This window comes from Babylonia areolata, chromosome 14 (assembly GCF_041734735.1).
Source record: "Babylonia areolata isolate BAREFJ2019XMU chromosome 14, ASM4173473v1, whole genome shotgun sequence".
NCBI classification, from domain to species: domain Eukaryota; kingdom Metazoa; phylum Mollusca; class Gastropoda; order Neogastropoda; family Buccinidae; genus Babylonia; species Babylonia areolata.
Window position 1 is genome coordinate 34,634,425 of NC_134889.1, and position 14,621 is coordinate 34,649,045.

Sequence of the window (14,621 nt, forward strand, 5' to 3'; positions counted from 1 at the left end):
GTGTTGGGTACATTCATACCATTTGATATCATCAATATTTTTCATCACCATCGCTAGCATCATCTTCATAATTTTAGTCAACTATATTGTGTACATTGGCAACCATACATGGAGGGGATGTAACCTTTTGTTCTCCTCTTTCTCTTCCCTGTGGTACTGGGATGCTCTCCCTTGGAGTACCCATTATTTTTCTTCTCTTCTTCATTGTTGAGGGCCCACAATCATGTGAACTAATTATTCTGGCACCTAAAACTGGGGAGTTGGCTACTACTATTTTGTAGTTGGTATTCCTTGATGATGTGAAGAAGAGGTAGAGGTGAAGGTGGCATCATTCCACTGCTGTTCAGAGGAATTGGGGGGTGAGGAGGGGCAGGGGGTAACGGGATTGGGGATTGGGGTGGGAGAGGTTGGGGTGGGGTGGGGGAGGTGGCGTGGGGTGTGGGTCGGCACTGGCTGTGTTGTTTACTGCTTGGAGACCCTTGACACAAAAGTGTCAAGCGTGTTGGCCTCCACAGCTACTTGGGGCAGGCAGTTCCAGTCTATGATTGCTCTAGGTAAAAATGAAGAGCTTCTGTACTGTGTTCTGGTGGTGATGATGGAAAACTGTTGGTTGTGTCCTTGGCATTGGTGAGGCGGCAGTGGGCTCAGTTTCCTTTTGAGGTTTGGACAGTGTGCTTGGCTGGTGTAAATTTTGTACAGCATCCAGAGCCTGGAGGTCTTGTGTCGCTTCTCCAGAGAGGGCCAACTCAACGACTCTAGCATTTCATTGACACTTGAGGTGTTCCGGTACCTGCCCAGAACGAAGCGAGCTGCTCGACGCTGTACGGCTTCCAGTCTGTCAGTGTTTTTCTTAGTGGAGAGGTCCCAGACGGAAGAGCCATACTCCAGCAAAGGCTTACAAAGGCTTTATACATGCTCTTTCTTTGATGTTGATGGAGCTGATCTTCAGGTTCTGTCTGAGGAAGCCCAGGGTTTGGTTAGCTTTGCAGCAGACATTGTTGATATGGTCGTCCCAGTTCAGTTCTCTCTGGATCGTAATGCCCAGGTATTTGACTGATGAGACAGTGTCCAGGGTGTGGCCATGCAGGTCGTATGAGTGATGGAGGAGGTTCCTGCTCCTCGTGACGCGGAGAGTTTGGCACTTTGCAGGATGAAACTCCATGTCCCAGTTCTTCTCCCAGTCTGCTAGGCGCTGGAGGTCATGTTGTAGCTGGTCCTGATCATTGCCGCTGGAGATCATCCTGTATACTGCAGTATCATCTGCAAAGAGCTTTGCCACTGAGGTCAGTTTCTCCGGAAGGTCATTAATGTATACTAGGAACAAGCATGGCCCTAGCACAGACCCCTGAGGGACTCCAGACCTCACACTGATGTAAGAAGATGCGGCTCCATCCACTGCCACTGCTTGGCGCCGGCTGCTGAGAAAGTTGGAGATCCATGCTTTGGTGGTACCTTGGATGCCGTACTGCTGAAGCTTGTGGAGTAGCAAGGAGTGGTTGACCCGGTCAAACGCCTTTGAGAAGTCCATTATGAGGACATCGGTCTGCTTGTCTCCCTCCATGTTGGTTAGCAGTTCATCTGTGAATTCCAGGAGCTGTGTCTCGCAGGATCTTCCTCTCCGGAAGCCGTGTTTGTAGTCGTTCAAGATGCTGTGGGCCTTAAGGTGTTTCACTATGCCACTGGTGATGATGTGCTGTAGTAGTTTACATACCACACTGGTAAGGGAGACTGGCTGGTAGTTAGAGGGGTCGTACTGTTCCCCTTTTTTGTTCTGCAGTGTACGCATTTTTTGCCTTATACCAAATAAAATGTGTGGGTTTCTGTTAAGAAACTCTTAAAGGGGATAGATATGTTGGAATGTTGGGTCATCTGATCCATTGTCAAAGCCAGTGTTTTCAAATGTCATTGAAACCGGGTTCTAAAGGGGATATAGATATGTTGGAATGTTGGGTCATCTGATCCACTGTCAAAGCCAGTGTTTTCAAATGTCATTGAAACCGGGTTCTATGTCCCCCCCTCAGTGTGTTTTCCACTCTGCTTTGGCTCACGCACTTTCGTCAACAGTTCTGATATCGTTATCATAACTGACCTGCACAATGTTCTGATATCGTTATCATAACTGACCTGCACAATGTTCTGATATCGTTATCATAACTGACCTGCACAATGTTCTGATATCGTTATCATATCTGACCTGCACGATGTACCTTTTGTCGTTCACACAAGAGATGATCTGGACTCAACGGCGATCACAGCCTGGAGTTATTCATCACCTCCTTATTTCACATGTTCTCTCTCTCTCTCTGTCTTGCTCTGATTTAGCAATGAAAAGTGTAACCTGATTCATGTCCATGCACAGACACACAGACACGTACAATCTGGCAGCCACCCGAGCCGTTGTCCAGAATGTGGATGATCACACTGACCAGTTGCCCAAAGGAAGAGACTGATCAGGACCACAGAAAACCCATGTAGGTGTGTGCCAGCTGAAAGGAATGAGTCATGCATGGAGTTGGATCACAGTCCTGGAAGGAATTTTCCAACTTCAGTAACAAAATGCATGACTGAAGGGCCTGGGTTTGAGACCACCCCCCACCCACCCGAAAAGAAACAAAAAATTGGCAGTACAGTGCATAATGCCCAGAAAATGGACAGTTTGGTGTGTGTTGTGGTTTGCCTGTGTTGGATTTGTTTAACATGTTTGGCAAGTTGGTGGTTTGTGTTCTATGTGTTTGTGTGTATGGTGTGCAATGTGGTTTGTGTTTGATTTGTTTTTCAGTCTTTGGTGTGTTGTGGTTTGTTTGTCTTCAATTTCTTTGTGTTAAATATCTTGTGGTTTGTTTGCATATTGTTTTATGTGTTTTAGAGTGTTTTGTGTTGGACTTATTTATGTGTTGTGTGACATGGTTTGTGTTGCACTTATTTATGTGTTAGGTGTGCGATATGGTTTGTGTTGGACTTATTTATGTGTTAGGTGTGCGAATAATTTATGGTTTCTGTTGGACTTATTTATGTGTTAGGTGTGTGATATAGTGTTGCACTTGTTTGTGTCATGTGTACAATATGGTTTGTTGGATTTATTTATGTTAGGTATGTGATATGGTCAGTGTTGGACCTATTTATGTGTTAGATCTGCAATATGGTTTGTGTTGGACTTATTTATGTGTTAAGTGTGTGATATGGTTTGTGTTGGTCTTCTTTATGCGTTATATGGTTTGTGTTGGACTTATTTATGTGTAAGGTGTGCAGTATGGTTTGTGTTGGACTTATTTGTGTGTTAGGTGTGCAGTATAGTTTGTGTTGGACTTATTTGTGTGTTATGTGTACAATACGGTTTGTGTTTGACTTATTTATGTGTTAGGTGTGCGGTATGGTTTGTGTTGGATTTATTTATGTTAGGTTTGTGATATGGTTTGTGATATGGTTTGTGTTTGACTTCTTTGTGTGTTGGGTGTGTGAATATCAATAACCATGGAAAGGTGAACAACTCCTCTGATTAATATCAATCACCATGGGAAGTGAACAACTCCACTGATTAATATCAATCACCATGGGAAGTGAACAACTCCACTGATTAATATCAATCACCACAGGAAGTGAACAACTCCACTGATTAATATCAATCACCACAGGAAGTGAACAACTCCACTGATTAATATCAATCACCATGGGAAGTGAACAACTCCACTGATTAATATCAATCACCATGGGAGGTGAACAACTCCACTGATTAATATCAATCACCATGGGAAGGTGAACAACTCCACTGATTAATATCAATCACCATGGAAAGGTGAACAACTCCACTGATTAATATCAATCACCATGGGAAGTGAACAACTCCACTGATTAATATTAATCACCATGGGAAAGTGAACAACTCCACTGATTATAATATCACCACAGGAAGTGAACAACTCCACTGATTAATATCACTCACCATGGGAAGGTGAACAACTCTGATTAATATCAATCACCATGGGAAGGTGAACAACTCCACTGATTAATATCAATCACCATGGAAAGGTGAACAACACTGATTAATATCAATCACCACAGGAAGTGAACAACTTCACTGATTAATATCAATCACCGTGGGGAGGTGAACAACACTGATTAATATCAATCACCATGGGAAGGTGAACAACACTGATTAATATCAATCACCATGGGAGGTGAACAACACTGATTAATATCAATCACCGTGGGGAGGTGAACAACACCGATTAATATCAATCACCATGGGAGGTAAACAAAGTACAAACCCAGTGATTATTACTGATCACAATGGGGAAGTAATTAGCTCCACAGCTCTCTCTCCAGTCAACAGAAATCTTGGGGCAGAATGACTGTTTACAGGTCGGGATATTCATCCCTCCACCAGTGACACGGACACTGCTGATCCCAAAGTTGCAGAAGGGCAAAGAGAGTCAGCATGAAATCACTCCTTCCACTGACTGTTTCTGGACGTTCAACATGGCCTGACAGGTTGTCAGCAGGGAAACAGACACACACATGCATGAGCACACACACACACACACACTCATGAACACACACACACACACTCATGAACTCACACACACACTCATGAACACGCACACACACACACACACTCATGAACTCACACACACACAAACTCATGAACACACACACACACACACACTCATGAACACACACACACACACTCATGAACACACACACACACGAGTCGCATGGACAACAGAGACAATTGGGTGATCACCCACCCCCCTGCACCCCTTTATTCACACTCACCAGTCAAAAACTGCACAGAGACACCCCCTGCACCCCTTTATTCACACTCACCAGTCAAAAACTGCACAGAGACACCCCCTGCACCCCTTTATTCACACTCACCAGTCAAAAACTGCACAGAGACACCCCCACCCCCCTGCACCCCTTTATTCACACTCACCAGTCAAAAACTGCACAGAGACATTTTACAGGCCAACAATAAGCCTACCAGCCCTGTGCCACAAGTGTAACACAATTCGGTTTACAGCCCAGCCAAACACCTTTTTTTTTTTTTTTACATCACAAACGAACAACACTGAAACACAATCACAAACCAGCACCATGAAAAAAAAAAAATAAAGAGAACCACCCCCAGACCTTGGAAACCCATTCAGGCCCACACACCACACCACCATGCTCCAACCAAGACCACAGCACTGAACAACTTGATCTTCAGGGCACCAACCATCGCTTCATTAGACTCCACCCCACTGGCACTTGATGTCACATTTAACACCACAATGGCATAAACATATACACACAACAGGCATGTATGTACAGCCAACACCATCCAATAGGCAATAATGCACATTTCTTAGCTGCCAAAAAACAACAAAAACACCACCAAGAAAACAACAACAAACTGTTAAGAGTACCAATCAGGAAACATTGCTGATTAAACACCAGTCTATCACCAAATCAATATATACATACATGCTTGTCTGTCTGTCTTTCTTACATTAAAAAAACTGGGGGAAGGGGAGGGGTGTTCTTTTTTGTGTGTGCTTTATGTCTTTGTGCTTTTGTCTGCATTTGTTAAAAATCACCAAAAAATGATTGTCACAATACTGAATGTTCTTCCTTCCTGTCAGCTTCATACATGTCCCACTGAAGCTGTTTGGTTGTTTTACTCCTTGGACCAGAAAATTGTTTTTTGATGACATGTAATTGCAAGTGAACCTGGTTTTTTGTGTGTGTGTGCTTTTGTTTTGTTTTTTCATTTACAGCACATTGATTTATGATACATTGAAAATGTAGTTAGTTGTGATTCATGTTGAAAAACAGAAAGAATAGAACTGTGTTTTCAAGGGTGAAAAAAAAAATCCAACAGTCTATCATCAAATAACGTCCAACAGACTATTATAAAAAAAACATTACTGTTTTAACATCTAACAGTCTATCATCAAGAAACATTACTGATTGAACATTCAGTAGTCTATCATCAAGAAACATTACTGATTAAACATGCAACAGTCTATCATCAAGGAACCTTAGTGACTAAAAATCCAACAGTTTATCATCAAGGAACCTTAGTGACTAAAAATCCAACAGTCTATCATCAAGAAACATAACTGATTAAACATCCAACAGTCTATCATCAAGGAACCTTAGTGACTAAAAATCCAACAGTTTATCATCAAGGAACCTTAGTGACTAAAAATCCAACAGTCTATCATCAAGAAACATTACTGATTAAACATGCAACAGTCTATCATCAAGGAACATTGCTAACTAAACACCCAACAGTCTATCATCAAGGAACATTACTAACTAAACACCCAACAGTCTATCATCAAGAAACATTACTGATTAAACATGCAACAGTCTATCATCAAGGAACATTACTAACTAAACACCCAACAGTCTATCATCAAGAAACATTACTAACTAAACACCCAACAGTCTATCATCAAGAAACATTGCTAACTAAACACCCAACAGTCTATCATCAAGAAACATTACTGATTAAACATGCAACAGTCTATCATCAAGGAACATTACTAACTAAACACCCAACAGTCTATCATCAAGGAACATTACTAACTAAACACCCAACAGTCTATCATCAAGAAACATTGCTAACTAAACACCCAACAGTCTATCATCAAGAAACATTACTGATTAAACATCCAACAGTCTATCATCAAGGAACATTACTGATTAAACACCCAACAGACTATCATCAAGAAACATTACTGATTAAACACCCAACAGTCTATCATCAAGGAACATTACTAACTAAACACCCAACAGTCTATCATCAAGAAACATTGCTAACTAAACACCCAACAGTCTATCATCAAGAAACATTACTGATTAAACACCCAACAGTCTACCATCAAGAAACATTACTGATTAAACATGCAACAGTCTATCATCAAGAAACATTACTGATTAAACACCCAACAGCCTATCATCAAGAAACATTACTGACTAACTAAACACCCAACAGTCTATCATCAAGAAACATTACCAGAGAAACATTACTGACTATACACCCAACAGTATCATCAACGAACATCTTTTGCAAATTTATTTATGAATAATATTCACACAAAAATCAATTCATGATCAAAAACAACCTTTGTACATAAGAATACAGAGACATGGAGATATAAAATAATGAAATGAAGAAAAACAAGAGAGGCAAGGCCTTCAAAATTCACCTGTGATACACTTGGGGGGAAAAATTATCGTTAAAATGTGTTCTGTATTTGTCATTACAAAGCTTCGGGTTAAAGAAAAAAAATGCCTGAGCGCAGATTCAAACCCTGCATGTTCGGGTGGGAAGAAATTGTCTTACTCACTGCACTGTTGCGGATCCACGAATGTTGTTCAAAAATTAATATTTAAGCATGCTTTTTTAAGGTGATAAATCAATTGTGGTATTCCAAGTGATAATGCTGTTTAAATCATATCATTTTGGTGTATCTCAGGCATTCAAAAATTCTTTAAGGGCAATTAAGAATTCTTTAAAGTCCATGGTAAAGGAGACGTGGCTATCACCTCAATCACACTGCAACTTTTAGCCATTTTTCTCTGGATCTAAATAGATGTACAAGTTTAATTACGCCTGCCGGTAAAGTACCACATGTTCGATTCAGTTTCTCTTTTATGTTCATTCTAGTTAATTGAGTATCCACTTTAAAAGATTCATACGCAGTAAACACGTTGATGATGTAGTCTGTGTCACTGTTTGTGTTCTGTCCAGAATTCATATTTCTTTCCATTTAATTGCAAACAAGAAAACCAAGGTCACGTCGTCACTCACTCAGCATCGCCAAAGCCACTGCAACTGGGATGCAGTTATATGGTGTTTTCGGAATCCCAGAAATGGCCTCAACGAAATAAAGCCTTAATTATATTTGGGAGACTTACAAACTCTTATTGGTATGACTGTGGAGATTTTTTTTCCTACAATTTTAAAGCCAAAGTTGGTATTGACGGACAAAGTATTTCCAGAAAAAATGGCAATGTTAAAGTTTACCAAGGACACACACACACACACACACACACACACACACACACACACACACACACTGGGTTAAAGCATAGACCCACTTTGTTTACACAAGTGAGTCAAAAATGAATGAGTACAATAATGGTTTATGCATACATTTGAATATACAAACACATAGGCAGACAGACACGAGGAGAAATGTGTTGTACATTCACACTAACATTAACGCTCGCATATGCTTGCATACATGTTTATAAGTTTACACATAAAGGAAATTTTCTTCCTAAAATTATGTTTAAATAACATACTTACCGTGACCCACTAGTGCAGACTCCAGCAGGGGTTTGACATTCCTGTCCTGTGCAAACTACTATCCGCCTATGCAGAGAAAACAAAAGTAGCTACGGCTGATAACCTACCGGAAGTAGGTAACCTCCCCTTTGCTCCCCTGACTAGCGCCCTCTTTTTCTGGCAGCCATCTTGACTCCTGTTTCTAATCAGCATTTGGAAAAGAAGACATGCTGACAAACCAATGTCACCATTTCAACAGCTGAATTAGGAGAAAGAAAAAAAACACCCCCCAAAAACCAAAAACCAACACAAGTTCAGAAGGGAACAGACCATCAACATGACTAAACTAGAAGAGACAGAGAAATCAACAACAGCAGGCCAGGTTGGAGATGTCAACCATTCACCTGCTGATCAGAAAGGAGAACACGCGTTGTGCCAGAACACATGGTCCATTCACATCCACAACCATACACCTCCAATTTTCACATTTTCCCTTCTTTGTTTTCTTCTCTTTCTTTAGTTTATTCTTGTTGCAGTTTGGGCTAGTTCATTTGCACACACATAATATGCACAAAGTTATATTAGTATGTTAAATAGTCAATGAGAAATAACTGATAAAAGGTTGTTGCAGTATAGATCTTCATCCTATTCTTGCATGCCACAACCACATAAAAGGAGCTGCTGGGTGGTTGCACAGTACAGAAATGCTCAGCTAAAAAAAAGGAAAGTAGAAGGTTTGTGGCACAAACCTCAAACAGACAGCTGTTGGTTTCTGTCACGGGAAACAGTGAACACAGACAACCATCATGCTCAGTGCCACAACCACACACAGGAACACAGTAGGGTTGTGGCATCACACTTCCAGCCTGTCTGGATGTAGCTCACTTTCTGCCACAAAGTAAAAACAAAAAATGTTTTGATTGTGGCTAAAAATCAAATGCTAACTTTTCTGCAGGCAAAAACAAACTGGGAATTTTAAAAGCATATTTTGACTGATTATTTTCAAGCATTTTTTTTAAAAACATATTCACACTGATGATTCAAAACACTGAAATTATTTCCTTGTTTTTTTGTTTGTTTGTTTGTTTATTGTTGTTGTTTTTTGGGGGGTTTTTTGTTTGTTTGTTTGTTGTTGTTGTTTTTTAAAGTCTGTGGCTAAAATAATGACACAGCTTGTTTGTGTGTTTTTTTTCCCAATGTTGAAGGTCTTTGTGATGACACATCCAGGTCATATAAGTGTTGCTGTCAGTCTCCAGTCTATTTTCAAGTTCACATCAAGTTTCAAAACTGGTTTTGTTTCTTCATGAATTCATAACTCATTGTAAAAGTGTGCTAGAGTTAACTGTTCACGCTTTTTCTCTCCAAATTTATACATGGCCTTTATGCACAAGAAACATTCAGTTGATTACCCTTGCTTCCATCATGCCGAAAACAAGATAATGCTTTTGATGCAGCTTTCCAACTGAAGAATATTGAACTGGTCATTGAAAAGGGAAACTGAGCTGCTGCCCACTGTTGTTTATTTTTTTCTCAAACAACATTTGCAGCTTATAAATCACTGCAGCTTATGTATGAATAAATTCCCCACTTTTTTTTTAATTTAGGGAATCCGGCTTATGTAACGATGCACTGAATTTTACGGTACATCTAAGCACAAAGGCCTTACCCCTTGCTAGTTGAGTATTTCAACTGGTAGTTCCTGAAAATGGCCATGTGTGGTGATGTACGGACATGGCTGTGGACAGACAATCTGTTGAGACAGGTCCAGGGACACAGGTCCAGGGACACAGGTCCAGGGACAGATGACCTGCTGAGACAGGTCCAGGGACACAGGTCCAGGGACAGATGACCTGCTGAGACAGGTCCAGGGACACAGGTCCAGTGACAGACGACCTGCTGAGACAGGTCCAGGGACACAGGTCCAGGGACAGAGGACCTGCTGAGACAGGTCCAGGGACACAGGTCCAGGGACAGAGGACCTGCTGAGACAGGTCCAGGGACAGATGACCTGCTGAGACAGGTCCAGGGACAGGTGGAGATGACCACACTGACACACCACAAGGCAAGCAGGCAGCCACAGCCCATGCCGGTGCTCACTGTCAGGAGCCTGCGCCCCCCCCCCCCCCCCCCCCCCTGCCCCCCAGGCCCCCACCCCCCTCCCTGTCACCCTCCAGCCATCAACCAACAAAGCAATGCAGGGAATATGTCAAATCCCAATTTTTTTTTCCTAACCTTGTGAAAACACAGCATCCAAATACTGCTCTATGCTGGCGTCCTTTTTTCATACACACTGTTATCTACATCAGGTTTTCTGTGATGTCACTCAAGTAAACTGGATATGGCGTCATTCAAATTTTGTGCCCATTAACAGCGCAACAGCTGCATTTTATCTCAATACAAGTTAAAAGTATTCACTGAAAACAGTTCAGAAATGTAAGTCTAACTGAAAGGAGTTTTGGATCAGCACTCATACAGTTTTATTAGCAAAGTAATGTGTTAAAAAACATTTTTTTTAATTAAAAAGAAGAAAGAAATACCATTACCAGAAGAGTTCACAAGTAACAGTAATTTGACGAGGTTTCAATGCATGAATATGTCATGCTGCAGTCAGCTCTTTCTTAAGGACATTTGCTGGAACTTGCATTGTACACTACCACTTGATGAAATATTTACCAAAAGGACAATGATAAGGCACACACAATCAATGGCACTTCAATAATGGCACTGCTCTCTTAAACATACTCCAGTGTACGCATGTATGTATGCATGAATGTGCATATAAACACACACGCTCACAAGCATTGTCTAATATCACAGATGTGAAAAGATATAAAATGAAAGTACTATTTCTACTGTTACACATGCATGCTGGCTCTCTCTCTCTCTCTCTCTCTCCACACACACACATACACACACACACACACACACACACACACACACCAACAGATTCCAGTGTAACTGGTCCAGTGGCCCCCACTCTCTTCTCATGTCATCTTCTGCAGGACGGCTGTGGCCTTCAGCTGACTGGTTCCAAAGGCAGGGTGGTCGCCTGAAACCAACAGTCCTGTTCATCAGTTCTACAGAAAACACTGACTGCAGGGTGGTCACCTCAAACCAACAGTCCTGTTCATCAGTTCTACAGAAAACACTGACTGCAGGGTGGTCACCTCAAACCAACAGTCCTGTTCATCAGTTCTACAGAAAACACTGACTGCAGGGTGGTCGCCTGAAACCAACAGTCCTGTTCATCAGTTCTACAGAAAACACTGACTGCAAGGTGGTCACCTCAAACCAACAGTCCTGTTCATCAGTTCCACAGAAAACACTGACTGCAGGGTGGTCACCTCAAACCAACAGTCCTGTTCATCAGTTCCACAGAAAACACTGACTGCAAGGTGGTCACCTCAAACCAACAGTCCTGTTCATCAGTTCTACAGAAAACACTGACTGCAAGGTGGTCACCTCAAACCAACAGTCCTGTTCATCAGTTCCACAGAAAACACTGACTGCAGGGTGGTCACCTCAAACCAACAGTCCTGTTCATCAGTTCTACAGAAAACACTGACTGCAAGGTGGTCACCTCAAACCAACAGTCCTGGTCATCAGAAAACACTGACTGCAAGGTGGTCACCTCAAACCAACAGTCCTGTTCATCAGTTCCACAGAAAACACTGACTGCAAGGTGGTCACCTCAAACCAACAGTCCTGTTCATCAGTTCCACAGAAAACACTGACTGCAGGGTGGTCACCTCAAACCAACAGTCCTGTTCATCAGTTCTACAGAAAACACTGACTGCAAGGTGGTCACCTCAAACCAACAGTCCTGTTCATCAGTTCCACAGAAAACACTGACTGCAAGGTGGTCACCTCAAACCAACAGTCCTGTTCATCAGTTCTACAGAAAACACTGACTGCAAGGTGGTCACCTCAAACCAACAGTCCTGTTCATCAGTTCCACAGAAAACACTGACTGCTGCTGAGGATCTACTTTCAACAGATGAAAAACAAACAAACAAACAAACAAATAACAACAACAACAAAAAACAAGACAGTGAAGTCACTTTGTGGATGTACTATGTGTCATTTTGTGATGTGCTTTACCTTTCTTTTGGGGACATATCTTTTTGGGACAATCTTATAAGCAGTATCATTTTGTGAGTGTTTGTTTTGCCTTATAAGATCTACCACTTTCTATGCGTTTTTTACTGTTGTGTAAGTTATATCACTTTAAATCTGCTCATATTGTCTTAAAAGTTACATCACTTTTTGTATTATGTTATAAAGTATTGCTTTCTGTGTGTCTGTATTGTCTAAAAGATTATATCACTTTTTTGTATTGTCTTGTAAGTCATGTCACTTTCTAATGGTGTTTGAGTTCCAAGTCATATCATTTTGTATGGATTTTGTATTCAGAGTTATATCACTTTCTGTATGTTTATAATCTAAGTTTTATCACTCTCAATGTGTTTGTAATCCAAGTTATATCACTTTCTCTGTGTGTGTGTGTGTGTGTGTGTGTGTGTGTGCGTGTGTGTGTGTGCGTGTGTGTTTTGGTGTGGGGGGCTTTTTGGGGCTTTTTTTTTGTTGTTGTTGTTGTTGTTGTCCTGTCATCTGCATTGTTTCAGTGACATTACTCCCACATCGCTCATTCCAAGTCCCCACCCCCCTCCCCTACACCCAGATTCGTCCATCACAGTCCCAGCGGCAGCAGTCCAGAGAAGACCCTGCACTGCTACTGAGTCACTTCGGTGGTGTTCAGTGGTGCCTGTTCTGACTCAACGTACTTAGGACACCACATACTAAGCCCCCTACTAACGACAATAATGGCTTAGTCACGGAGCCAGACTGAGTGAGCATCTCTTCCAGAGTGGAGACCGCCACCACGTCTCTCCAACAACAGCCCCCCATGAATCTGCCGACGTTGAAGACATTGACAGGACCCCAAGCACGGAAGTGGAGGGGTATCAAAACTGAGGTCACCTTGAGAGCAGGGCATGAAAGGCCACAGACTTTGATACCGTTTTGTTTATATTGATGATGATGAAGAAGGAGGATGACGATGACGATGTTGCAATGGAGGCCCATTTTGCTTTGGGACTATGTGACAAGGCTGTACTCTACGCTTCATGTCAAAATGATATCCCGATATCAACCAGCACTTTCTGTGTGTTTGTAATCGAAGTTACATCACTCTCTATGTGTTTATATTCCAATATTTATCACTCCCTTCTGTGTGTTTGTGATCCATGTTATATCACTTTCTGTGTTTGTGATCCATGTTATATCACTTTCTGTGTTTGTGATCCATGTTACATCACTTTCTGTGTTTGTGATCCACGTTATATCACTTTCTGTGTGTTTGTGATCCATGTTATAACACTTTCTGTGTGTTTGTGATCCATGTTATATCACTGTGTGTGATCCATGTTATATCACTTTCTGTGTGTTTGTGATCCATGTTATATCACTTTCTGTGTGTTTGTGATCCATGTTATATCACTTTCTGTGTGTTTGTAATCCATGTTATATCACTTTCTGTGTTTGTGATCCATGTTATATCACTTTCTGTGTGTTTGTGATCCATGTTACATCACTTTGTGTGTGTTTGTGATCCATGTTATATCACTTTCTGTGTGTTTGTAATCCATGTTATATCACTTTCTGTGTGTTTGTGATCCATGTTATATCACTTTCTGTGTTTGTGATCCATGTTATATCACTTTCTGTGTGTTTGTGATCCATGTTATATCACTTTCTGTGTGTTTGTGATCCATGTTATATCACTTTCTGTGTGTTTGTGATCCATGTTATATCACTTTCTCTCTGTGTGTGTGTGTGTGTGTATGTTGGTGCTCATGTACCTTTAAGTGTATTTGATTGTGCTTTCATATCTGTGAAACCGCATGTTTGTTGCATATCTGTTATGCATGTGTGTGTGTGTGTGTGTGTGTGTGTGTGTGTGTGTGTGTGTGAATGTGTGAATGTGTGTCTGCATGTTTTACATTTATTTGCTTATTTATCATCATTGTTGTCTTTTGTGTGTGTGTGTGTCTGTGTGTGTGTGTGCACGCTTAGAGTTGACTTCATGAAGATTTTGCACCTTATAAATATTATTATTAGTAGTATTTTTACGTATTTATCTTCTTTTTTTTCTTTTCTTTTTTTCTCAAGGCCTGACTAAGTGCATTGGGTTATGCTGCTGGTCAGGCATCTGCTTGGCAGATGTGGTGTAGCGTATATGGATTTGACCGAACACAGTGACGCCTCCTTGAGCTACTGATACTGATACTGATACCCATCACTGACAGAAAAAAACAGTCTCACCTTTTTCCAGCGA

The 14,621-nt window shown here is 41.3% G+C and overlaps 1 protein-coding gene across 1 annotated transcript in view; it reads right to left on the minus strand.

Moving 5' to 3' along the window:
- Window positions 1-11,005: 11,005 nt before the first annotated feature.
- LOC143290008 (uncharacterized) overlaps window positions 11,006-14,621 on the minus strand; it is a 27,605-nt gene continuing 23,989 nt past the window's right edge. The window contains exons 5-6 of the mRNA XM_076599322.1: window positions 14,609-14,621; window positions 11,006-11,333 (exon numbers count right to left, since the gene is read on the minus strand). The exon at window positions 14,609-14,621 is cut by the window's right edge and continues 167 nt beyond it. Of these exons, the coding sequence (XP_076455437.1) occupies window positions 11,301-11,333; window positions 14,609-14,621 (46 nt within the window). The 3' untranslated portion in view covers window positions 11,006-11,300. The remainder of the gene's footprint in view (window positions 11,334-14,608) is intronic.